Raw genomic sequence first — 26,238 nt, 5'->3', positions numbered from 1 at the left:
TGACGCCCATGAGAGCGCTGGCGCATTGGCGAGCGCTGGTGGAAGGGAGAGTGCTGGTGCGCAGGAGGTTGTTGGCGCGCAGGAGGTTGATGGCGCGCAGTGGCGCGCAGGTGAGCACTGGCACGTAGGGGAAGTATGCGCACGATGGCGCTTACGCCCTTGCCCTGAAACAGCTCTCAGGAACGGCGACGGCAGGTCAGCAAGTCTGTCGGGAGGAAGGTCGACGTGTCCTTTGAAAGGACGACCTTCCACCGAAGGGGATCGCGAACGATCCGCTGAGAGGTCCAGGACCATAGCAGGAACAGTCGGTGAACATTGACGAGGCTCCTCTGTGGCGGACTGCAACAGTGACGATGAACCAAAGAGGCGCCTGCTCACCGCTTTAAAAGGTGAAGGAAGGCCTCTCTGGCGAAGGGGAAGGCGAGCCTTGCAACGGATGCGCCCTCTGGGGGCCGTTGGATCTGCAAGCTGACCTTCTGCAGTCCTCCAAAGAGGAGTCTCTGTAAGTGAACTCCCCCAAGGGGCAGAAACACCGGCAGGAGACTCTGTTGGATTTAGTTTCTCCCTCGTTGGTTGAGCAGGAATGGGAGAAACAAAGCCTTCAGCTACTGTGGGATGTGAAGAGGCAGAGGTATTAGGAGATACCGCATTGGATACCTCTGACACCACAACGTTGACAGAGGATCAACCTCTGTCAAAGTCGGCGATTGCTTGACAGCGTCACCCAATTGGATGATGTCAAGGAGAGCTTCCTTGGAGGGTGAACCCTCAAGCCCCAAGGAAGACTAAAGCTGAAATAAATCGGTTAATGTCACATCCTCCCCTGGTGGGAGAGGTGGAGCTGCCTCGCTAGGGGAGGCAACGCCATCTCTCGAACCCCGAGTTTGGAAAACAGAACCACGGTCTACGCTACCACTCGAATGTCTCTCGAAAGAGACCGATCGAGTGGGAGCTTTGGAGGAGGGTCGGGCAACGGAAGAAGAGTCCTTGGGTTTTTCTCTTTTCAAAGAAACCTTCAAACGAGAAATATCCTGCCTGGACTTCTTCTTACGTCGCCGAGAAAACCTCTCCCACTGGGAGGTAGACCGCTCCCTACACTCACCACACTTATCATTACTATCACACCGTTGGCCTCTACAGTAAGGGAAAAGGGTGTGAGGGTCTGTCTCGACCGCCGACATGAATGTTCCGCAGGGGCAGTCGGGTAATCCAGGACAGGTACGCATAATCGCAGAGGCCAACTTCACACACAAACCTGTCAAAGAAAAAGCAAAAAAGCATTAATGGCTGCCAAGAGAGAGGCGAGGATGAGAGAGGACACGTCCGTCTACCATCCGAGCCGAGAGCAAAGTGGGCTCAAGCACAGGTGTGTGTGAGGAGGGGGGGGGGGTTAGCAAGCTACACTCCCCTAACCCCGCTAACTAGCGGAGTGGGTAGTAAACCTTCGTTAAATTTTAATGGCTCGTCATTTCAGCTACGCAGAAAGTAATACCCCTATTAAATACCGTGGTTTGTATGTCAGTTACGGAACAAATGAATTTTTTTATTAAAATTCTGATTTTTTATCACTCCTGAACTGTTGAGAAAGTTTTCATGGAAAACTTTGTGAGAATTGTAAGCTTTTGAAATTTAAGACATCCAGACCTGGTCTCCAAACCCCTGATGCTCTAGGGACAAGAAATAGCCTGTTGTAAAAATTTGAAGAAAGTTTTCAGACTTCTTCTATCACATCTTTTACCAAAAAATTTCACAACCTCTAGTTTCAAAAATTTGTGCCCGTGTTGCATTTTCTAGATAAGGGCCAGCACCCATGGATTGGAACAAAGCCTCTCATGGCATTCCTACCTGATAAAAATGAAAAACTTTCCTTTGATTCAATTTATACATGACTGAATCTCAATAAGGAACCCTTTCACTTTAATCTTTGAGTGCATTCTGGTCTCTTGCCAAAAGGAAACTGCCATGTTTTTATTGTGCTCTTAGTCCTAACATTGCCTGCACTTCAATGATTTAAAAAAAAAAATTGAAACTGCATTAATATTCTGGGTATTTGTTAGTTCTGAATAAACATTTATTCCACCCTTCATTTGTCAGTAAACAATATCAGACCCCATTAGATGTACTGTACCACAAACCATGCAGTGAGTTTATAATGCACTTCATATACCAACCAGAATTACCAATTCCATATTTTCATTCTATCTGTTAACACTAATGCAAACCAATAAAAAGATTTTCATTTCATAAGGGGATAATAATCAACCCGAAACTAATCATCTGGACCTAACTTAATTTAGGTAACATTATTGCAAACCAATAAAAAGATCAATAATTAATTGAATAGCAGAAAACATTCAATCTAATCATAGATCTTTTCATAGAAAAACTAACAAGAATTCATTAAAACAAGCTACTGACGTAAATTCATTACAGCTTATAATTTGTAATTTCCTTGTTGATGGGCTTATGGGCAGAGATCAGATTGCAAGCAAGGACTAGATTGGGCAATTGATCCGTGTTTATGGGGTAGAAGGCTTTAAAATTAAATGAGAACTTAAATTACCAGAATGTCTTTATAGTTGAGATTACAAATTATTGATCTTGACCAAAACAATAGATGAAAATTTTATTGATCTTATCCAAAATAATCTATGAAAATTGATATGTATAAACTGTCTAGGAAGCAGGCATTCCTGATGATTCGGAATAACAATAATCATAGCTTAGCTTATGTAACTTATTTGGATACATTTCTAAAAGAGGATGTCCTGAAGACTAAAACGAGACCTCAACTGATTTTGGTTCTTCCTCTATATCTTCATCATCATCATCTATCTGAAGGATTTTCCAAGATATTACAAAACAGCTGTACACACTTATTTAAAGGGAGTCATTTCAGCAATTAAGGTACTAGTCAATACATTTACCACATAAGGCAAAACCTGTTTTAAGCTAGTGGCCCAGCTTGTAACCAAACGATGCATATGACCATTTGAAACATGGCACAGCTCAATTGTTTTAGAGAAAACTTTAATAGATTACTTTGAAAAAAAAAAAAATTCACATACGAGAATCATAGGATTAGCCATGACATCCACATAAATAATAAGAGGTGTTTAGGGGCACAAACTTCATTAAAAGTGATACAGTATTACGATCCAAACTACCATCTCAGCACATAAGGAATGAGAGGTTGTTTAGAGGTGCTTACTTAAACAAGAAAAGAGATATTAGGATTCAGGCCATCATCTCGGGCTTGTCTCACAATCCAGCCGATTCAATGAGCAACTAAAATTGCTGGAATACGGGCTTTTTGGCTCAGAAGACCCTAAAATAAATAAAAAATTTGAGGCTCTACGAGACTATTTTGTAAGTGGAATAGCTGTCTACCATTAGAACCATTACTGAATGCCGCACTAAAACCACTGGAGGACTAAGGGTAGGGTTTGAAACAGGGTAGATTAGCCCTAAAATATTACCCTTATCAAAGACTTACTCGCCTTCTGAAATTCCACAATATGAGGTAAAGACGTTGAAATCTTTTCAAGCTCATGATTGTTAAAACTAGACTCATTAGGACTGTAGTAGAGTGAGAGGCTGGAGTATCATTATCTTCATCATCATCCCCTCTATAGCCAACAAGCCTAGTCTTCTCTGGACTTCTTCCTGAACTAAAAGTGAGCTTTTATCTATATTTTGAACTTTCTAACATTTAATCTGATCTACATACATACATACATATACCAAGGCACTTCTCCCAATTTTAGGGGGTAGCCGACATCAACAAATAAAAAAAAAAAAAAAAAGGGGGACCTCTATTCTCTACGTTCCTCCCAGCCTGACAAAGGACTCAACCGAGTTCAGCTGGTACTGCTAGGGTGCCACAGCCCACCCTCCCCCGTTATCCACCACAGATGAAGCTTCATAATGCTGAATCCCCTACTGCTGCTACCTCCGCGGTCATCTAAGGCACCGGAGGAAGCAGCAGGGCCTACCAGTACTGCGTCACAATCGCTCGCCATTCATTCCTATTTCTAACACGCTCTCTTGCCTCTCTCACATCTATCCTCCTATCACCCAGAGCTTTCTTCACTCCATCCATCCACCCAAACCTTGGCCTTCCTCTTGTACTTCTCCCATCAACTCTTGTATTTATCACCTTCTGTAGCAGACAGCCATTTTCCATTCTCTCAACATGGCCAAACCACCTCAACACGTTCATATCCACTCTAGCTGCTAACTAATTTCTTACACCCGTTCTCACCCTCACCACTTCGTTCCTAACCCTATCTACTCGAGATACACCAGCCATACTCCTTAGACACTTCATCTCAAACACATTCAATTTCTGTCTCTCTGTCACTTTCATTCCCCACAACTCCGATCCATACATCACAGTTGGTACAATCACTTTCTCATATAGAACTCTCTTTACATTCATGCCCAACCCTCTATTTTTTACTACTCTCTTAACTGCCCCCAACACTTTGCAACCTTCATTCACTCTCTGACGTACATCTGCTTCCACTCCACCATTTGCTGCAACAACAGACCCCAAGTACTTAAACTGATCCACCTCCTCAAGTAACTCTCCATTCAACATGACATTTAACCTTGCACCACTTTCCCTTCTCGTACATCTCATAACCTTACTCTTACTCACATTAACTCTCAACTTCCTTCTCTCACACACCCTTCCAAATTCTGTCACTAGTCGGTCAAGCTTCTCTTCTGTGTCTGCAAACAACAACTGATTTACCTCCCATTCATGGTCATTCTCGTCTGACCAGTTTTAATCCTCGTCCAAGCACTCGAGCTTTCACCTCTCTCACCACTCCATCAACATACAAGTTAAACAACCACGGCGACATCACACATCCCTGTCTCAGCCCCACTCTCACCGGAAACCAATCACTCACTTCATTTCCTATTCTAACACATGCTTTACTACCTTTGTAGAAACTTTTCACTGCTTGCAACAACCTTCCACCAACTCCATATAACCTCATCACATTCCACATTGCTTCCCTATCAACTCTATCATACGCTTTCTCCAGATCCATAAACGCAACATACACCTCCTTACCTTTTGCTAAATATTTCTCGCATATCTGCCTAACTGTAAAAATCTGATTCATACAACCCCTACCTCTTCTAAAACCACCCTGTACTTCCAAGATTGCATTCTCTGTTTTATCCTTAATCCTATTAATCAGTACTCTACCATACACTTTTCCAACTACACTCAAAAAACTAATACCTCTTGAATTACAACACTCATGCACATCTCCTTTACCCTTATATAGTGGTACAATACATGCACAAACCCAATCTACTGGTACCACTGACAACACAAAACACATATTAAACAATCTCACCAACCATTCAAGTACAGTCACACCCCCTTCCTTCAACATCTCAGCTCTCACACCATCCATACCAGATGCTTTTCCTACTCTCGTTTCATCAAGTGCTCTCTTTACTTCCTCTATGGTAATCTCTCTCTCATTCTCATCTCCCATCACCGGCACCTCAACACCTGCAACAGCAATTATATCTGCCTCCCTATTATCCTCAACATTCAGTAAACTTTCAAAATATTCCGCCCACCTTTTCCTTGCCTCCTCTCCTTTTAACAACCTTCCATTTCCATTTTTCACTGTCTCTTCAATTCTTGAGCCAGCCTTCCTTACTCTCTTCACTTCCTTCCAAAACTTCTTCTTATTCTCTTCATATGACTGACCCAACCTCAGGTCAGCTGCCCTCTTTGCCTCACGTACCTTGCGCTTTACTTCCACATTTTTCTCTCTATATTTTTCATACTTCTCTATACTATTACTCTGCAGCCATTCTTCAAAAGCCCTCTTTTTCTCTTCCACTTTTACCTTCACTCCTTCATTCACCATTCACTGCCCTTCCTCATGCTGCCTCCAACAACCTTCTTGCCACACACATCACTTGCAATCCCAACAAAATTTTCTTTTACTAACTTCCACTCCTCCTCCAAATTACCAGTTTCTCTTACCCTCACTTCGTCATATGCCATTTTCAACCTTTCCTGATATTTACTTTTTACCCCCGGTTTTATTAGCTCTTCAACCCTCACTAGCTCCCTTTTACATCCACCTACTCTATTCCCCTACTCTTTTGCTACAACTAATTTTCCTTCCACCAAAATATGATCAGACATACCGTTAGCCATACCCCTAAACACGTGCACGTCTTTCAATCTTCCAAACATTCTTTTAGTTATCAACGCATAATCCATTAATGCCCTTTCTACTACTCTTCCATTTGCCACTCTTACCCATGTATACTTGTTTTTATCTTTCTTTTTGAAAAAGCTAGCACTTATTACCATCTCTTGTTCAACACACATATCTAGCAGTCTCTCACCACTCTCATTTTCACCTGGTACGCCATACTTCCCAATGACACCTTCTACCTCTCCAGCACCCACTCTAGCATTTAAGTCACCCATGACAACTACATAATTCCTTCTACCCAGTTTCTACACACCTAGTTAATTCATTCCAGAACTCATTCCGCTCTTCTTCACTTTTCTCACTACCTGGCCCATACGCACTGACAAACGCCCAACATTCCCTACCCAACCTAACCCTTACCCACATTAACCTAGATGATATTTCCTTCCATTCCACTACTTTACCTGTCATCCATTCACTCAGCAATAAAGCCACACCCTCTCACGCTCTTCCCCTTTCAATCCCAGACACTCTACCAGACATTTCACCAAACATCACTTCACCCTTTCCTTTCATCTTTGTCTCACACAAGGCCAATGCATCCATCCTTCTCTTCCTAAACATACTTCCAATCTCACATCTTTTACTCTCTATCGTACTACATCCACGCACATTCAAACACCCCAAAACTAGAGTGCGGGGAGCAGTCACTCTCCCCCCAGCTCCATCTCTTTGTTGACGTCTCGCAGGATTATATACAGGAGAGGGGGTTCCCAGCCCCCTCGTCCCGTCCCTTTTAGTCGCCTCTTACGACACGCAGGGATAACGTTGGCGCTATTCTAATTGTTTTTATGCCCCGGCGGCCACTATAAAATATATTTTTCCAAAAAGAAATTGTGAGACCTTTGAACTTCTCAAACAATTCTTTAAATCACAAAATTTTCCTTGCAACAAGATGAGAAGGGAGATCATGATCACTGAAAACAATTCCCTTGCACATTACACTATTGCTAACAAATCCAGGAAAAGATATCTAAGCCAATAAAAAACCATAAAAAATTTAAGAAAACCCCTGAGAATCTGAAGCACACACCTTGACTGAAGAAGGCGATACAACATGCGCAGCATGTTATTGTCGATAATCACTAGTTGGGGATCTTATTACTTTACTAGAGTCACTGGTGTATTAAAAGGAAAGGAAATGGATTTTTTTTTCAACGGGTAACAACAACATACCAAGCTTCCGGGGACAAGAGCGATGTGAACATCAGGGGGAGGTTCAGAGAAATAATGTCATTTCTAAATACAAATGAACTACTGTTGTTAATAAGCCTTAAAAAACCCAAGTACCACTTAGTAAAATTTAACAGTGCATCTTGAACAAAATATCAATAGTATTTTCTGAACACTTACTAACATCCTCACTGTCCGCAACTATGTCAAAAAGAGAAGAAATCCCAATGATAGAATATACATACATTGTACTACCAATATTCAAATAATTTTCTACATCTCAGAATGCATTTTCCATGAGATCAAGGGTACACACTACTTATTCAATACTGTACTGTATATAACAAAATACTACTGGACAAGGATGCAGCATGCACAAACTATACAACAGGTAAATTTTGGGGTATGGAAAACATGAAATCACCAATATTGTTAGTATTTTTTTTTCTTTTTTTTTCTGGTGACAAAACAGACATTGACGCACTACTTACCACTTGGGTGAGCATCTGTTCCAGCCTCACTAGCTTCACTTGTAAAGGAACTATTATCTGATGAAGCTTCAGAGCTGGTGTCTGTACCCCCTGCATCACTAAATGCATCGGCAGCATCAAAGTACTCAGAAGCACTAAAGCATGAGCTACTCTCATAAGATAAAGAAGTGTGAAGCGACTTGTGAAGCTGCAAAAAATGTGAAAGGATATTAAGCACTGGTAGGCAAAGGTAACCTGGTTTACCAGATTTATATTTGTTTATTATAGAAAGATGAAAGAGAGGGCTGAAAAAAATTGCAAATTATCAGAAATGCATACCATATATTTCGCGTATAAGACGATCTATAAGTCTTCAAATTCATCCCTAAATATTCAAGATCAGCTGATTAAGGAAAACTTCTAAAGGATCTTTTTTATTTCCCAAAAGAAACAATTAATGCTTAAACTATCATTCTATCATACTATGGTAGATAGTTTTATTTAAAATACTTTTCTTTCATATCTTATTTACTATCGAGTTTAATAGCATATCAAAGTTTACCAGAGTTTAATCATGTTACCGGTGCATGATAATTTATAATTTTGAGGTTTGCGGTGCTTGATTACACAGATTAGGAAATTACCGGTACTCATTTTTCTTCCAATTTGTTAGGTAGTTTTTGTGCAATTTGGTTTACCTTTTCAAAAGCCAAATACACCATCTTGCACTTACTGAAAATTTTTATAGAAGATCGTGTGACAACTAAACACTACTTTTTCATTTTTATAACTCCAGTTTCAGACAGAACTTTCCTAGATTCCAAAAAGCTTGATAGCTATGAACATTGGTTTTTTACCTTCAGCTATGGCTTGTTTATAATTGGCCGTATAGATCATTGAATTTTTTCCAGAGTGAATAAGGGTATAATATAAAAATATATGTCTTATTCTGCTTAGTTTTGTAACAAAACTACGGCAATTATTTACTATCGTATGAGGATTGAAATACATGCAAAACAGTTGTGATCAGATTCTACTGTTCATAACAAAATGGTATTTTTATTATAAAATAAATCTTTAAATATACTTACCTGGTAGTTACATATATATATATATAGCTTAAATCTCGCGTTTCGACGCGGCACGACAGAAAATTCAAATTCGTGGTGATCGCCGCCATGACAGTAGGTGGTCATACATGAGCGCCATCTCTCATAGGTTATCAGACCTATTCCCAACATTCTTCAGAAATTCCATGTCTGTTTTTAGAGGGGAGGAGGGAGGGTCCATATATATATGTAACTACCAGGTAAGTATATTTAAAAATTTACTTTATAATAAAAACACCATTTCTAAATATGTAACTTCCCTGGTAGTTACATATATATAGCTGATTGACACCATTGGAGGTGGGTCGAAAACCTCATCCCATTGGGAATTTGTATAATTATTAATAGCTACAATTAGTAGTACTAACAATCTGGTTCTAACCTGATAAGGAAGCTGGCTTCACAATGATATTGCCTCATTTCGCCTGCATTCCTTAAGAGACTCAGCGATCCACTCAAAGGGCTGTAAAAGTCTCTTGGGGCTGCCACAAGGTCCTCGACCTTAGCGTGGGTAGACGACCACCCTTGCAATCCTGGCATAGCCAAGGATACTGATGCATTCCTTAAGAGACTCAGCGATCCACTCAGGGGGATGTAAAAGTCTCTTGGGGCTGCCACAAGGTCCTCGACCTTAGCATGGCTAGACCACCACCCTTGCAAACCTGGTTTAGCCAAGGATACTGATTCTGACCACCTACTCCAAAAAAAAAAAATTCTACTTGCATCCCAGATTGACGGAAGGCTGCGACAACCTTCACAGATAACCTGTGAACACATTAAAACTAACTTGACTTGCATCCCAGACTGACAGAAGGCTGCAACAACCTTCACAGACAACCTGTGAACACAAGTACAAGAAAAAAAAAAGGCAAGGGTATATATTAAGATATTGGGAAGAGGCAGTAGACCCTTCTCCAACTACGAAGCCGGAAGTAACGTACTGACCCAGGGAACAGCAATCCTCATACTGGGTCTGGACATCTTTGAGATAGCAGTCTGTGAAGATTGATTTACTTCGCCAGAAAGTAGGCTCCAAAATTGACTTCATTGACCATTGTGTTTGTAAGCCATAGAAATTGCTACAGCTCTAACCTTGTGTGGTTTTACCTTAAGGATAGAGAAAACTTCTTAACTCACAATCCTGGAGAGTTTCTCTTATCAAATCCTTAGTGAAAAAAGCCATGGTATTCTTTGATAAAGGCAAAGAGGGCTTTTAAACTGAGCATCAGAGGCTGTCTGCTTGTTCTCTCAGGTGTTTGGATGAGTGCAGATAAAAAATATTTTAGAGCTCTAGCTGGACAAAGGCCTCTCTCCTTTTCCCGTCCAATTTAAGTGAGATAGCTCTGGATGGTAAAAGCTCTTGGCCAAGGTCGATAAGGATTCTCGTCTTTGGCGAGAAAGCCTAGCTTAAGGGAGCACATTGCATTGTCTCCATTAAAGCCCACCTTCTTGCTGATGGCTTTTAACTCTCCTATTCTTTTGACTGTAGCCAATGTACTTAGGAAAAGAGTCTTCTTGGTAAGATACTTCCAAGACGCCTTGTCCAAGGGTACAAACCTATTCGAGGTTAAAAAGGCTAGGACTAGATCCAGGTTCCACGAGGAGGTTGGATTGTCCTTCCTCTTAGTCGTCTCAAAAGATCTAATGAGATCTGAAAGATCCTTGTTATCTGACACGCCAATGTGTCGGTTACGAAAGACGGAGGCTAGCATGCTGCGGTAACCCTTGATGATAGGCACAGCTAGCTTCTCTTTTGTACGCCGATACAACAGAAAACTCTGCTATACTGTATTGGCTATAGAGGTATTGGTAGAGGAAAGTCTATTATTCCTGCACCATACTTCTAAATATGTCCCACTCGGATTAGTAAACCCTAATAGTGGTAATGATCTGGAGGTATCTACCAGCCACTCCATCATCTCCGCAACCCAATGTCTCATGGGCCAAAAAGGAGCTATCATGGTCATGCAGACGTTGGGCGAATCCCTGAATCTTTTCAGGACTTTGTCCAGGATGTTGAATGGAGGAAAAGCGTACATGTTTAGACCTTTCCAGTTCAGAAGAAAAGAGTCCACTGCGACTGCTTCCTGGTTTGATACTGGAGAGCAAAATACCGGCAACCTCTATGTCATTTGTGAGGCGAAGAGGTCTATCAAGTGTTGACCCCACAACATCCAAAGGCTGGTGCACACCTCGTGATGTAGGGCCCACTCTGCAGTAAGAACTTGCCTCCTTCTGTTGAGCAGATCAGTCATGACGTTTTTCTCCCCTTCTATGAAGTGAGTAATCAGGGCTTGGTGAATGGCCACTAGCTCTTTGATATTTATGTGTCATTTCCTCTGAGACTCTATCCACAGACCCCTGTCGAGAATCGTATGCGTCAAACAGGGACGAAATCGACCTCTCTAGTTCAGACAGACCAGACACTTGAAGCACGCCGTGCGCGCGAACTGAACCGTGTGCTGATTGCTGCGAGGGATCGTCAACCGTAGCCGGGTGACCACCAGGGGAAAGTCATTGCGACATTTCCGGAGTGCCTTGAGCACGATCTGAACCGATTATCATCCCCAGAAAAATGAAATTCTGTGAGGGTGTTAGTCAAGATTTGGCCAGGTTACCATCAGACCTAACTGTTGCGTTAAGGGCATTATCATTTGAAGAGCCTCCAGACACTTTACTTGTGATTCTGCTCTTAGTGGTCAGTCGTCCAGGTACAAAGAAAATCCTTACTCCCTTTAAATGAAGCCAGGGAGCCACATTGGACATCACCCGGGTAAAAAACGTAGGGAGTGGTGCTCAGTCCAAAACAGAGTGTTTTGAACTGATAATGGTCTCAAGGAACACGAGCCTTAGAAATTTTCTGTGGTCCGGGTGTATCGAGATATGGAAATACGCGTCCTGCAGATCCAAAGACACTATCCAGTCTCCCTGTCTGTTGCCTGTAAGGACAGACGCTGAAGTTTCCATGGCAAATTTTACTTAGCTGACGAACTTGTACAATGGACTGATGTTCAGAACAGGTTTTCATCCCCCCCCGGTTTTTCGGAACAAGGAAAAGTATGTTGTAAAAACCCCTCCGAGGAGGTATTCTATACCACTTCTATGACTGATTTCGACAGCATAAGGTTCACTTGCTCTTGAAGAGCTGCTGGAGTGGACTGTTGTCAACTCTAACGGTATCGACGACATGGGAGGCATAGCACGTCTCACGTTTGATTCGGTTTGTTGTCTTGGGAATCTGCGAGAATTGACCTCCAGCCGCATTCCTCTGAGTTCCCCTTGAAGGGGCTCTCCCACGAAAGGGCTGACGAGTGGGAAGAGCCTCCTTTTGTATCCTTGCTAAAAAGCTAGCTGGTAGGACTTTCTTAGCAGTCCTAGAGAAAAGAGCTTGCATAGCCTGTTATGCCAGAGCTGTCGACAAATCTTTCCCCAAGTCCGGAGGGAAAAGATGATTACCCAACGGAGCAAGAACAAGTTCAGATCTCTGAACAAGGGACAAAGCTGAAGATAAGAAGGAACAAAACATTGTCCTCTTTTTAAGAATTCCTGCCATGAAAAGGGCGGAAAGTTCGATGGAGCCATCCTCCCGGCCTTATCCAGAAAGGCAATCAGATGCATCTGAGCCTCGTGCTTAGGGTCTGTGGCTTCTGCGATTGTTCCGAGAGTCCAGTCCATAAAGAAAACTCTCTTAACCTATCTAGCTAAGACCATCTTTTTGAAGGAGGATGTTTTTCGGGGTCTGCCCTTCAAAACTGAGAGGGCGGGCTCTGAGGTATAAGTTGAGTAAAGTCTTCTGGAAATAGAGATGTTAAAACTGTCAGAAGTTTTTTTTTTTTTTTTTCTTAAATCAGCTGCCTGTAGTGAATCCTGAGTTTTGTCATCTAATTCAGCTAATGGAACATCGATTACCTGATTCGAATGGGTAGAAGGCAAAACTGCGTCATACTGACGGTTATTGTCTTCCAAAATAATTCATCTTGTCCTGAAGGAATCTTGTGAAGGATATCATCCAGTTGCGAAGAAGCATTACGTTTATAAACTGTAAGCCTTGAGGGAGAGGCAGGTTCCAGTGCTTCAAGCATAAGATCATCATGCTGTAAGGAAGCATCAACATCGGTAAACCCATGTGAGGGAAAATCTTGTTCGCGTGCGTCCAGCATGTTGTATGTCAACAGCGTGACGCGAGGGAGCGTTAGTTGCGCGTTCAGAAAATTGCGAAGAAGACAAAAATTTGTCTATCCTGTTGCGAGTACAAGTCCCGACTATATGAGTCCATCATGCGTCCAGATTGAGACTGCTGTATGTTTCCATAAGAGGTATCAGTCTACTGCATGCGTCCCGAATGCCGTGAACCGCGAGGAAGCGTTAGTATCGCGTCAGTATCGCGTCCAGTCAGTCACGCAGAAGAGACAACTGTTTGTTTATAGTGACATGGGGACAAAACCTGACTGCATGCATCAAGCATATGTCCAGACTGCCACATGCGTCCAGCATAAGTCCAGACTGCCGCATGCGTCCAGTTTGCCGTGAGTTTCCAGACTGCTGTATGCGTCCAGATTGCTGTGAGCTATCAGCGTGTCGTATGCGTCTCGCATGAGCGATAGTCGCGCAATCCGCAGATCCCAAAGGCAAGACAACTGCTTGTCTATCTTGTTGTGTGGACAAAATTTTAACTGAATGCGTCCAGCATACGTCCAGACTGATGACTGCGTCCAGAATGCCGTGAGGGAGAGTCCAGACTGATGTCTGCGTCCAGAATGCCGTGAGGGAGAGACCAGACTTCCGCATGCCTCCGCCTTGTTGCTTGCCGCAACACGAGCTGATCGCTGCGAGGGAGCGTTGCTAAGTATCGGAGAAATACGCTGTCCGATAATATTGGAAGACCGTTTTCTTGGTCTATTGCTGTCCTTAGATTCTTTTAGACGCGATTTTTCTACTCGAGAATCGTAAGCGTCAAACAGACACAAAATCAACCTCTTTAATTCAGACAAATCAGATACACGATGAGCACCGTGTGCGCTAACTGAACGATGTACTGATCGCTGAGAGGTATCGACAACTGTCGATACTTCCAGTGTATCGATCGTTGTGAGGGATCGTCAACAGTATTAGGATGATCACCAGGGGCAAGTCCCTGTGACATTTCCTAATCTGGGGGAATGGAAGGTGTGTACTGACGTAAACTGAGCACCTTCTTCCGATGAACTATGCGTCTTACGTGATTGTTTCGGTGCTAACACGTCGTCTTTGTCCGAAAGGAAAACCTCCAGCGAACACCAGTCACGGCAGGAAGGTTTATTAGGAGACATACGTCTCTTGAGTGGTCTTCAACGTAGTGGTTGGTGCCAACTATGTCGCGGTTTTGCGTCATCCGACGAAGTCGCATACATTTTAACCTCGCCTTTCCTGTGGCGAGGGGGAGCGATTTGGGGATCGTCAACATGAATCACTCGAGGGGACGTCCGTTCGCTGATCAAGGTCTGACATATCCTTTGGCCTTTCGACATTCCTTCTCCCAAGTGTTGGGGAGCATGGAAGAGGTCCCGGGCTGGGAGTATGACGGACACGAACGAACGCACTCTCCACTGCACTGACATTGAACACTAGCACTTTTAATTATTTCACATTAGATATTAATAGACCTTCCTGTTGCGAGAGATTATACTTTTCGTCAAGGGCTAGAAAGAAAATACAATAGGATATATGATTAATATTAGTATTCTCAAAATCGAAATATAAAATAACGATACAAGTAATTGTGAAAACAAAAACGATTGTCAAGAGTACTACGTATCCTAGATTGACGCATTGCAACATTTTATGTGCCATTGAACACTAGCACTTTAAACTATTTCACATTAGATCATAATAGACCTCCCCGTTGCGAGAGATTATACTCTTTCGCCAAGGGTCAGAAAGAAAATACAATAGGATATATGAATAATATTAGTATTCTCAAAAGTGAAATATTAAATAACGATACTTGTGAAACAAAAACGATAATTTATTATTTGACATCTCCCTAAGAGTACTACGAGCATAAAATGACCGTACGCTCGAGAAATCTCTAAATCGAAAATTGACTAAGGGAAATATACTAATAGGACAAATATATACTTGAAAAAGAAAAAACAAAATATATTTCCCTACATGGTTGTTTAACTTGTATGTTGATGGAGTGGTGAGAGAGGTGAATGCTCGAGTGCTTGGACGAGGATTAAAACTGGTAGGCGAGAATGATCATGAATGGGAGGTAAATCAGTTGTTGTTTGCAGATGATACTGTACTGGTAGCAGACACAGAAGAGAAGCTTGACCGAATAGTGACAGAATTTGGAAGGGTGTGTGAGAGAAGGAAGTTGAGAGTTAATGTGAGTAAGAGTAAGGTTATGAGATGTACGAGAAGGGAAGGTGGTGCAAGGTTGAATGTCATGTTGAATGGAGAGTTACTTGAGGAGGTGGATCAGTTTAAGTACTTGGGGTCTGTTGTTGCAGCAAATGGTGGAGTGGAAGCAGATGTACGTCAGAGAGTGAATGAAGGTTGCAAAGTGTTGGGGGCAGTTAAGGGAGTAGTAAAAAATAGAGGGTTGGGCATGAATGTAAAGAGAGTTCTATATGAGAAAGTGATTGTACCAACTGTGATGTATGGATCGGAGTTGTGGGGAATGAAAGTGATGGAGAGACAGAAATTGAATGTGTTTGAGATGAAGTGTCTAAGGAGTATGGCTGGTGTATCTCGAGTAGATAGGGTTAGGAACGAAGTGGTGAGAGTGAGAACGGGTGTAAGAAATGAGTTAGCGGCTAGAGTGGATATGAATGTGTTGAGGTGGTTTGGCCATGTTGAGAGAATGGAAAGTGGCTGTCTGCTAAAGAAGGTGATGAATGCAAGAGTTGATGGGAGAAGTACAAGAGGAAGGCCAAGGTTTGGGTGGATGGATGGTGTGAAGAAAGCTCTGGGTGATAGGAGGATAGATGTGAGAGAGGCAAGAGAGCGTGCTAGAAATAGGAATGAATGGCGAGCGATTGTGATGCAGTTCCAGTAGGCCCTGCTGCTTCCTCCGGTGCCTTAGATGACCGCGGAGGTAGCAGCAGTAGGGGACTCAGCAGTATGAAGCTTCATCTGTGGTGGAAAATGTGGGAGGTTGGGCTGTGGCACCCTAGCAGTACCAGCTGAACTCGGCTGAGTCCCTGGTTAGGCTGGAGGAACGTAGAGAGTAGAGGTCCCCTTTTTTGTTTTGTTTCTTGTTGATGTCGGCTACCCCCCAAAATTGGGGGAAGTGCCTTGGTATATGGATGGATGGATAAACATACTAATGCTTAGTAAGCTAATATTTCTAAAATCTCTTGCAAGAAGAGAAAATAATTCACATAATGCAAGTCATACTAAGAAATATTACGTCACAGGATTGTGACGTCATCACGATGGCAGACTGAATTCCTTCAAGGTAATCAGATCTTGTTCTGCTAAGAATTTACGTCACAAAATAGTGACCTACAATGGTTTAAATGTTTTTCTTTCCATTATAACTTTAAGATTTGTTCGTTAGTTAATAAATTAGGGGGAAAAAATTCTTTGATCCCTCAATGTACGAACATAGAAAGAAAAACAAATACATACATGCTCCCTACAAAATACAGTGCGGGAAGAAAGAGCAGCTCGAAAGCCGGTCTGGCCCTACACACAGAATTTAACAACCGAAGAGCCATCTTGTTAAATAACGATACTTGAAAATCAAGTTAAATTAAACTGTCCAAGTTGGACCAGCAAAAAACTATCCTATACAATATCTTAGATAGTTGAAAGGTAACGAAAGCCATTAACAATAATCAGATAAGAGGTACTTCACCAAATTGTAGAATAAAGAAATATATCCACGAAACGAATTCCCGAGGTGTTGACTCGATCAACGACAGAAAATATCTGAAGAATGTTGAGAATAGTTCTGATAACCTATGAGAGATGGCGCTCATGTATGACCACCTACTGTCATGGCGGCGATCGCCACAAATTTGAATTTTCTGTCGTGCCGTGTCGAAACGCAAGATTTAAGCTATATATATGTAACTACCAGGGAAATTACATATTTAAAAACCTGTTTTTCATTCAGTTTCTACTGTAGCTATATGCGTTTACGCAACAATTATATCATTACTACAGTAATGATACCTATATCATTTTCTTTTACTTTTTTAATTAATAAATTTTTCAAAGCCACAAATTATTCCTCAAAAAATTGTAACTTCTAATTTTGGAATGTAAATCTAAGCATGGGACAAAACTATTTTATCTATATCTTCAAAAATTCTTTCATTCAACCTTCGCATACCGAGCCATTGGTGTATTTTGAATTTATTAAGAGAGTAAATAAAACAATATTTGTAATGGCACTATCTTTACATAACTAATAATTTCATTAAAACTTGCCGTAATCTTTGAACTCGTCTTATCTAAATGATCGTCCTATACAGTACGCATAAATATACGGTACACATTCAATCTTTACCAGCACAGCAACCTCTACTATAACACTATAAATTGCCAAAATATTAAAAAAAAAACAAAAAAAATTGTTTTTATCTTATGTAATGTAGTTTTCCTATCAACCCTTTGAGTGACACTAGTTCTACTCCCTTCAGTACCATATGATGTGATTTATGTCCAGTAATTACCAGTTTTTATCCCTTTCTTTTATTTTTTACATATATAAATATCTAACAAAATATGTGACATATATCAATTGAATAAAAAATTTACTCAGTTATACGAAAATAATTGTTACACAGTCCTCTCTTGTATAGATCATTTTATACTAAGATGATTTAAGCAAAATTATTAAAATAAAGAGACTGAGGATTGAATGCCAAATCATTTGGGAGGGGTTGGGGCTCAAAGAGTCGATATGGTAACAATGCATTCACTAACAATCTAATTATTAACATAACATAAGGTTAAATTAATTCTACTTTGCAAATATTTGTCTACTGCTATACAATTAAAAGAAATTTCCTTACAAAATCTTTTCATTAATACCTTAGAGTAAATAGGTTTTTTAAATTTTCATCCTGATGAAAATGTCTTTTTTACTTAGGCCTACATTTTAATACATAACATCTACTCAAAATAACAAAATGATTAAATAAAAAAACTATTAGTAAAAGGACAGGAAATTAGAAATGACAAAGCTAGTACATAAATAAGCTAAACCTGCACCATTTGCAATGAATCCTGACTCATCCTAAGAACATGCAAGTGTTGAACAAAAGGGAAAAAATGTTAGCAAAAGGGAACTCTTGCTTTCACGTACAAATATCAATGACGCCTAATATTGTACAGCTAAAGAAGTTGTGTAAATGGTTTTCATAATACCACTGCACATTAAAAAACTGAAGTGAATGTTATATGGACTTTGTTCAAAGTTAAGTTTACAAAATATTACTGTAAACATAAAAATTAACAGGATTTACAATTACCATCTCGGACATGGAGGGTGGAACAGATATATCTGATAAATCAGAATCAGCATGGATCCTAGCAAGACGGCCTCTTAACTCGGCATTCTGCTGCAGAGCCTGTAAGCAAAATTCAATTCATATAAAAAATTAATGTGCACTCAAAATGTTATTAAATCTTATACTGTAATAAATGTAAAAAAATTTAAGCTCTCAATATATAAAATACATTTGGCATTTAAAAATCCAATCAACATTTCACTGACCAAAATTAAAACATATGCATAGATGAAAAAACACTGAATAGCATATGGAAATTTTCTTTATGCATGCACTACATTAGTTTATATTTAAAACATTTCAAAAGGGTCACTTTTTTCCTTTGTTTCTTGGTACTGCATTCTATCCAAGTTGAATAGGTAAAGATTTATTTGGAAATGAAGGAGAATATATCCTTAAATATATATATATATATATATATATATATATATATATATATATATATATATATATTTATATATAGAGAGAGAGAGAGAGAGAGAGAGAGAGAGAGAGAGAGAGAGAGAGAGAGAGAGAGAGAGAGAGAGAGAGAAATATATCGTACACTCCCCATTTACATGGTCTGTGGCATATGAAACTATAATAATGTACGACACTCCTGAATATTTGTGTAGCCTTGTTTAATACATATTTAGCAGGCTAGCAATTTGTTTTGCAATTCGGTTACAAAAATAATTACTTCATAGCCTAACATACACTAAATACATTTCTTACAAAATCTTCTCAAGGTTATGATTTATAGAGCATATCCCTACTAGACTGGGCTAACTTACTTTCTTACACAGTAAAATTGTATTACTTATAAGAAATAATGCTAATAGCCTAGTATACATAAATAAGTTTGTATTATCAAAATAATCTCAAGGGTATGACTGTCAGTGAAGCCTATCTAAGCAAGCCTACATATGGTTAATCCAGTAAATTGGCAAGGCTTTGCTCCACTAACACAGGATTTGTAAGGATGTACTTTATTTGGAAAGTAAATCAAATATGTAAGCACAGGTAAAATTGAAACACCACCAAACAAAATTAATGTGTTACTTGCCTGATTCAAAGAATTTCTAAGAGCAGCAATGATAGCAGTGGTATTGTGGGAAGATAAAAAATTGGACTCCGATTCCAACGCTTGACGTAATTTTTCTCTCTCGCTCTGAATTCCACGAAGAACTTGACATATTTGACTAACAACTGGAATAAAATACAATAACATATTTTAATTATTATTATCATTATTACAAGCCAAGCTACAACCCTAGTTGGAAAAGCAAGATGATGTAACCCCAAGGGCTCCAATAGGGAAAAATAGCCCAGTGATGAAAGGAAATAAGGAAATAAATAAATGATGAGAACAAGTTAACAATAAATCATTCTAAAACCGTAACAACTTACCATGCACATACCTACTTAACATTCCTATCAAGTATATACTGTATAAGCACAATATCTAACAGATAGTTAAAAGTGTTCCACAAAAAAACACACCATTAGCATTATCACCTTAGAATCCTGGACATTTCATTCAAAATTACAATAGAATGATTGCTTTTGACTTAACTATGCACACAACACCAAAGACCCTTGGTTCCAAACAAGGAACAGGCTCATTTCTTGTGTATCCAAATTGCTTACACCATGCCGTATTCGAAGACTAGGCTAACCACATTTCAACAACTTCATGCTTAAATACAGTACATCTGATTCTACTTTCTTATAACACTTTCTGCTGGCCTCTGATAATCGGTGACACCGCGGACATGTTTGATGGCCAGAAAAGACAGCAGAGATGATGAATTTAATTGAAAACCAAGCTTATGAACTCTGGATCAAGACATGCAAAAGTTTACAGGTTGTACCATTGATCATATACACTAGGGTCCCAAATTATGCGAGAATTTGGTTGATCAATGACCTCGTATAAATGGAAAATCACATATTTCGAAACACACAACTAACAGAAATAATTACATTTGGGCCATGGCAACCAGCAACTTGCCAATTCAAACGTGTTTACCACCCATTTCCAATACTTTCTATGTACTATACTGTATTATTTTATAATATCAAATTGTTCTTATAAATAAATTAAACATTTAATATACTTTAAAGTTCTAATAACTTGAAAAAAAGGTTAAAGTTACAACCAAGATGTGTGTAAACACCGTATATTTCTCGTTATAACACGACCCAAAATAGACAAATTTTAATGTTTGTCATATATATTGTATAGGACAACTGGTGAATAGCAAAACCATCACTGTATAGAGTAGCTTTTCTTGTATGATTGAAAATCCTAAATTCTCAAAATAATGGAGATTTTATATCACGAGTTTCCTAAACACGCCAAAAAGCACAATGAAAAATGACGACCATTGTTTTGTTTAAATTTATCTCTGAACATAAGGAAGAAACGAATGCATTTACACATCTTTGTATAGGTTAGTTTTATATGATGATTTTGTTATTACCAATGTTGTTCTACTTATTTTTTTTAGAACTTCGAAATAAATGAAAAAAAGTTTTCCTTTATGACACCGCCTGAAACGGAAACCTTCCATTTGTTTACTGTACGCTCCATCTTCGATTATAATAAACAAACGAACGCATTAAACACACATGATTAAAGTGATAACTATTGATATTAAAAGCATTTAGTAAACATTATGTTATTACAAATATTTTACTTACCGTATCAAAATAAATTCCTAAATTCGTAGCAAAGCGGGAAAACTTTTTTTTCATACGTTTAATCAACAATAGCAAAGAACCGCTATTAACAGTATGGTAATTTACGATAATTCTAAACTGTTACGAAAGATAATTGTCCTTTCCATATCCAAAATACTTTTCTTAACTGCAGTTATAAGTCAACTTGTACCCACCTAAATTATGGAACCATTTGAAAAAAGATAAAAGAAGAAGAAAGTCCTAAGCCGGTTTTTAAAGTCATAGAACAATTAGGTTACCGCTAGAACGTTCGATATGATAGATTTGGTGCGAGATTGGAGAAGTAAGGAAAATTGAATCATTCTTAATTTTTAATAAAACTGAACTTTGTGAAACAACAAAGATTTCATTTGTTAGAGAGAGAGAGAGAGAGAGAGAGAGAGAGAGAGAGAGAGAGAGAGAGAGAGAGAGAGAGAGAGAGAGAGAGAGAGAAAATGATGGTTTTAAATGTACTAGACAATAAATATGATAGGTTATAAGACATTGGTGCTTATGTAATATTAACTGTTTAGATGGTTTTAATAAGTTAAGAAATGGTATAAACAATGCTTTGTTATTGTATTCGTACGCTCATATTCTTGAGAGCGAGAGCTAGACATCGGCTGATCTGATCACAGCCAAAAGTTAAACAAAAATAAGTCAGCAATACTCGATTTATAAAACATTTCCGAAATTTAAAACAAAAGTACAGGGTTTTCTTAAAGCACAACTAACTATTTAAATAGTAGCAATTTTCTAGAATAAAGTGAAGTTTCCTAAAAATAGTGGTTTGCTGACGAAATAGGATGTCATATTTTAAGCTACGATTGAGATGGATTTATACTCGGTATAATTTTTTTATTTTATATTTAATTGACGCTTTTTAATAAAACTTATTTTGAGTTCTTCATCCACAGTATATGTAAATATTGTATAACACCGAGAGAGAGAGAGAGAGAGAGAGAGAGAGAGAGAGAGAGAGAGAGAGAGAGAGAGAATCAGCTGTTGTAATCGAATGCCATCTTTTTGTTTCTTGTACCACTTGAAGCGATGAAATGATCACCGCAACTAATAATAGTTATGTTAATTTCATTCTTAAACTCAGGTTGTAATATGGGAACTAAGATTTTATTTCTTACACACATACAGAGAGAGAGAGAGAGAGATTTGAGTCTCTCTCTCTCTCTCTCTCTCTCTCTCTCTCTCTCTCTCTCTCTCTCTCTCTCTCTCTCTCTCTCTTGGAGAGAGGATTTTATAATTACACCTTGTACTATACAAAACAAATCATTGTAAAGCAAATCTAAACTGTTTAGAAAATGACAAAATATTGCCGACTTGTTACTGAAATTTACGCTATTCACTGCCGATACACGAACCCAGCCTACGTGTGAAACCTTGAATACCCACAGGGAAAACTAAAGCTTTATTATATTCTATACTAAATAAAAATGATGCTTGAATATACCTTCATTAACAATACCATTAAAATTATCAAAAGGTTTGAGAAACATAAAGATTGCCGAGAATGTAACCACAATTCTGTTTACATTTTGTCAGCTGGGTTCGCATAGTTAAAAGTTGATTTCAATGTTGATATGGAATTTTTTCCTTAAATAGGCTATTTATTATGAAATTATGTTAATAAAATGTAAGATAAATATCGTTTGGTAACATTTGCTATCAAGCACTGTATTTAGGGCTACCAATATACCTAAAAAGACAATAGATTTGATATATTTTGTAGTGCTTGACTTGCAGACTTTGAACAGCTTTGTAGAAACAATTTTTTTTTTTTAAACTACGACCGTATAAATGGGGAATCGCATAATTCGAACACGCATAATTCGGGACCCTACTGTACTGCCATTTGACTTTGAGGGTGCATGCCAGAGATATATACATTTACCTATTTTAATAATGGAAACTAGTCTTGGCATGGCTATTAGTCTTCCAGTTGATGAAGCAATGTGATATATCCCTCAAAAACCAACCAAGTTATTGCTATCTTTGACTACACCTTAGGTCTTAATGCCTCAGTGAATTTTTTTAAGATTCAATAGCGTTCGTCATAAAGATATGGCCTAACAACTCCAGATGAAAATAGATTTATAGATAATGAAATTCACATAGAGAGTTAGGATAGAATATCAAGTCATAGTTTCCAAGGTCATACACCATTCCTAGAAAGCTGAAAAAAAAAAAACAATTAAAAGTACAATAATATCACAAATTTTAAGTAATTTGTATTTTTCCTAACAGTATTTACCTCGAACTACTTCCTTAGGAGTATCTGGGATCTCCTCCCAACCGACCAGAATTTTGTGTAGTTTCCCCTATCTCCGTTTTCTACAGTGGGTACCTCTGGCGGAGGGATACGCGCCATGAGGCCATCCGGGGTCAGAGAGCGTGCTCGCCCAGGTCTCGACCTCCAGTAAGTTTATGATAGATAAGGTTCCAAAAGTCCTGTAAGGCACTCGGGGCAGGATGGGTGGGCCATAACCCAAAAGTAGTTCGAGGTAAGTACTGTTAGGAAAAATACAAATTATTTAAAATTTGTGATTTGTTCCAACACCGAGTACTTACCTCGAACTACTTTCTTAGGAGACTTATACTTTAAGAGGTGGGAGTGGCCTTCCGGACCGAGAGACCGTTGGAGAAGGAAAAACACGAACCTAGATAGGAGGCTAGGTTCTGCTGACCCCAAAAATAGAAACGAGAAACTAGGGAAAACTACGCAAAAAACTATCTTAGTGTCTAATTAACTCACCTCTGTAAAAGTCCTCGGAGACGTATTCATTCACTGAAAGTGTATCCCATGGAAGGTGACGGAATCAAGGGCCATGGAGGGGAAGGGTGATAAGGGGGGGAAAGGTAAGGAAGGAACCTGTGTCTCTTGGACTTACCGCCCACGGCTTCCCCGGGGCTACACCTTTAAATCTTCTGGAGCGCAGAAATGACGGGACCAAGCAAGAAGCTGTCCAAAGATTTTCTAGAACAGTCCTTTAGGTAGTGAGCTGTAAAGGTGGACTGCCTTGACCAAGTACCGGCCCTCAGGATCTGGCCCACTGCCATGTTCTTCTCGAAGGCCAACGAAGTACTCAGGCCCATAATATCATGGGGTCTAGGCTTTCCCGGAAGTGAGACCCCCGAACTGTCCTAGGCTCTCATGATTACCTGCCATAGCTAGAAGGAGATCGTGTTCTTAGAGACTGGCTTCTTCACTAGTCCTGAGAAGATGAACAGACTCTTGAGGCCAGGTCGAAGCCTGGAAGTTCTCTCCAGGTACTTGCGCACCGCTCTGACCGGGCACAGTAACAAGTCCCTCGGGTTGTCTGAACGTGGAATCGCTGGCACTGAGAACCCTTCGAACCTAGGGTCCCGAAGGTTGGGTTCGGAGTCTTGGCTACGAAGTTAGGTAAGAACCTGAAAGTTGCTTCTCGCCAACCCTTCGAGTGTGAGACCTTGTAAGACAGCCCGTGGATCTCACTTACCCTCTTCGCCGACACAAGGGCTAACAGGAAGACCGTCTTGAGGGTGAGGTCTTTGTCCAGGATATCTTTAAGGGGTTCGAAGAGAGGCTCTGACAGCACTTTCAGTACTCTAGCCACATCCCACTGGGGTACCCTACAGGCCTGGGGGGAACACGACTGCTCGAAACTCTTGATGAGCATCGAGATATGTCTAGACGCTCCTAGATCGATGCCTTTCAGGAGGAAGACTTGGCCCAGGCCGCCCGGACTCCTTTGATGGCTGGTATGGACGTGCCCACTTCGTCCCTCAGATATACCAGGAAGTCGGCTACCTCGTGAATGGAGGCCGCTAACGCCCGGATGTTTTTCGCGGTGCACCACTTAGTAAATGTAGCCCATTTCGCCTGATATACCACGATCGAGGACCGTCTTAGGTACCCTGAAATCCTTGTTGCAGTCTTCGACGAATATCCTTCCCTCCTCAGGAGGCGCTCGATAACCTCCACGCGCGTAGGCGGAGGGACCGAGGGTTTTCATGAAACCTTTGGAAGTGTGGTTGCCGGAGGGGGTCTGGCCTGTCTGGAAGGGGCCAAGGCGGAAGGCGAGCCAGTTCCTTTAGGTCTCCGGCCACCAGGGCGCTACCAAAGTCATCCAAAGGTTGTTCGCCCTCCTCACTCTTTTGAGAACTTGTCTGAGCATTCCGAAGGGGGGGAAGGCATATACGTCGAGATTGTCCCAAGGTTGTTGAAAGGCGTCCTCGAACGCCGCTGTTGGATCTGGCACAGGAGAACAAAACACGGGGAGCTGTGCGTTTAGTCTCATGGCGAAGAGGTCTATTACCAGAGAGCCCCACTTCAGGATGATGGCCTGGGCCACTCTCGGGTGTAGGGACCATTCTGACCTTACTACTTGACCCATCCTGCTGAGGCCGTTGGCTAGGACGTTCCTTTTTCCCGGAATGAACCTGGATATGACTTTGATCTGTTCCTCATCCGCCCATTCGAGGAATTCCGTTGTGAGACTGCACAGCTCCTTTGACTTCAGTCCTCCTTGCTTCTTCACGTAGGCCACCACCATGGCTTTGTCGCACATTAGAGCCACGGTGTTTCCCCGGCAGTAGATGGACGAACTCTCGGCATGCCCTTTGCACTGCCATCAGCTCTAGCACGTTTATGTGATGGCTCTTCTCCGCGAGGTCCCATTTCCCTTTCGCTGACTCGTCGAGAACATGGGCTCCCCAACCCTCCTTGGATGCTTCCGTGAACAGCAGCACCTCCGGAGGGTCGATTGCGAGAGGCATTCCTTTGAGGGTGTTTGTCCTGTCGTGCCACCACTTCAGGACTTCCTTCGTCTCCGGGAACACTGGTACTACCTTGTGTGGGGAGTTCCCCTGGTTCAAGAGCTCCTTCAGTTTCCACTGAACACCCCTGAGTTTGAGCCTCCCCTGGGGGACCAACTTCTTCAAAGACATGAGGTGGCCTATCAATCTTTGCCAGTCCTTGGCTCTCCTGGGCTGGTCCGTTAGGAAGGGACAGAGT

At 40.6% G+C, this 26,238-nt stretch overlaps 1 protein-coding gene across 5 annotated transcripts in view; it reads right to left on the bottom strand.

Annotated features, from left to right (window-relative positions):
* Positions 1–26,238, bottom strand: part of LOC137649613 (oxysterol-binding protein-related protein 3-like) — a 304,712-nt gene that overhangs the window by 109,425 nt on the left and 169,049 nt on the right. For 4 of the 5 annotated variants that reach the window (XM_068382594.1, XM_068382620.1, XM_068382598.1 and 1 more), the window contains exons 11-14: positions 19,573–19,715; positions 18,489–18,587; positions 7,931–8,117; positions 7,620–7,640 (exon numbers count right to left, since the gene is read on the bottom strand). In XM_068382594.1, coding sequence (XP_068238695.1) covers positions 7,620–7,640; positions 7,931–8,117; positions 18,489–18,587; positions 19,573–19,715 — 450 coding nt within the window. The remainder of the gene's footprint in view (positions 1–7,619; positions 7,641–7,930; positions 8,118–18,488; positions 18,588–19,572; positions 19,716–26,238) is intronic. The other variant, XM_068382611.1, reaches the window with a different exon arrangement.

Source organism: Palaemon carinicauda, chromosome 1 (assembly GCF_036898095.1).
Source record: "Palaemon carinicauda isolate YSFRI2023 chromosome 1, ASM3689809v2, whole genome shotgun sequence".
NCBI classification, from domain to species: Eukaryota; Metazoa; Arthropoda; class Malacostraca; order Decapoda; family Palaemonidae; genus Palaemon; species Palaemon carinicauda.
This window is presented reverse-complemented; position numbering and strand designations above follow the sequence as displayed.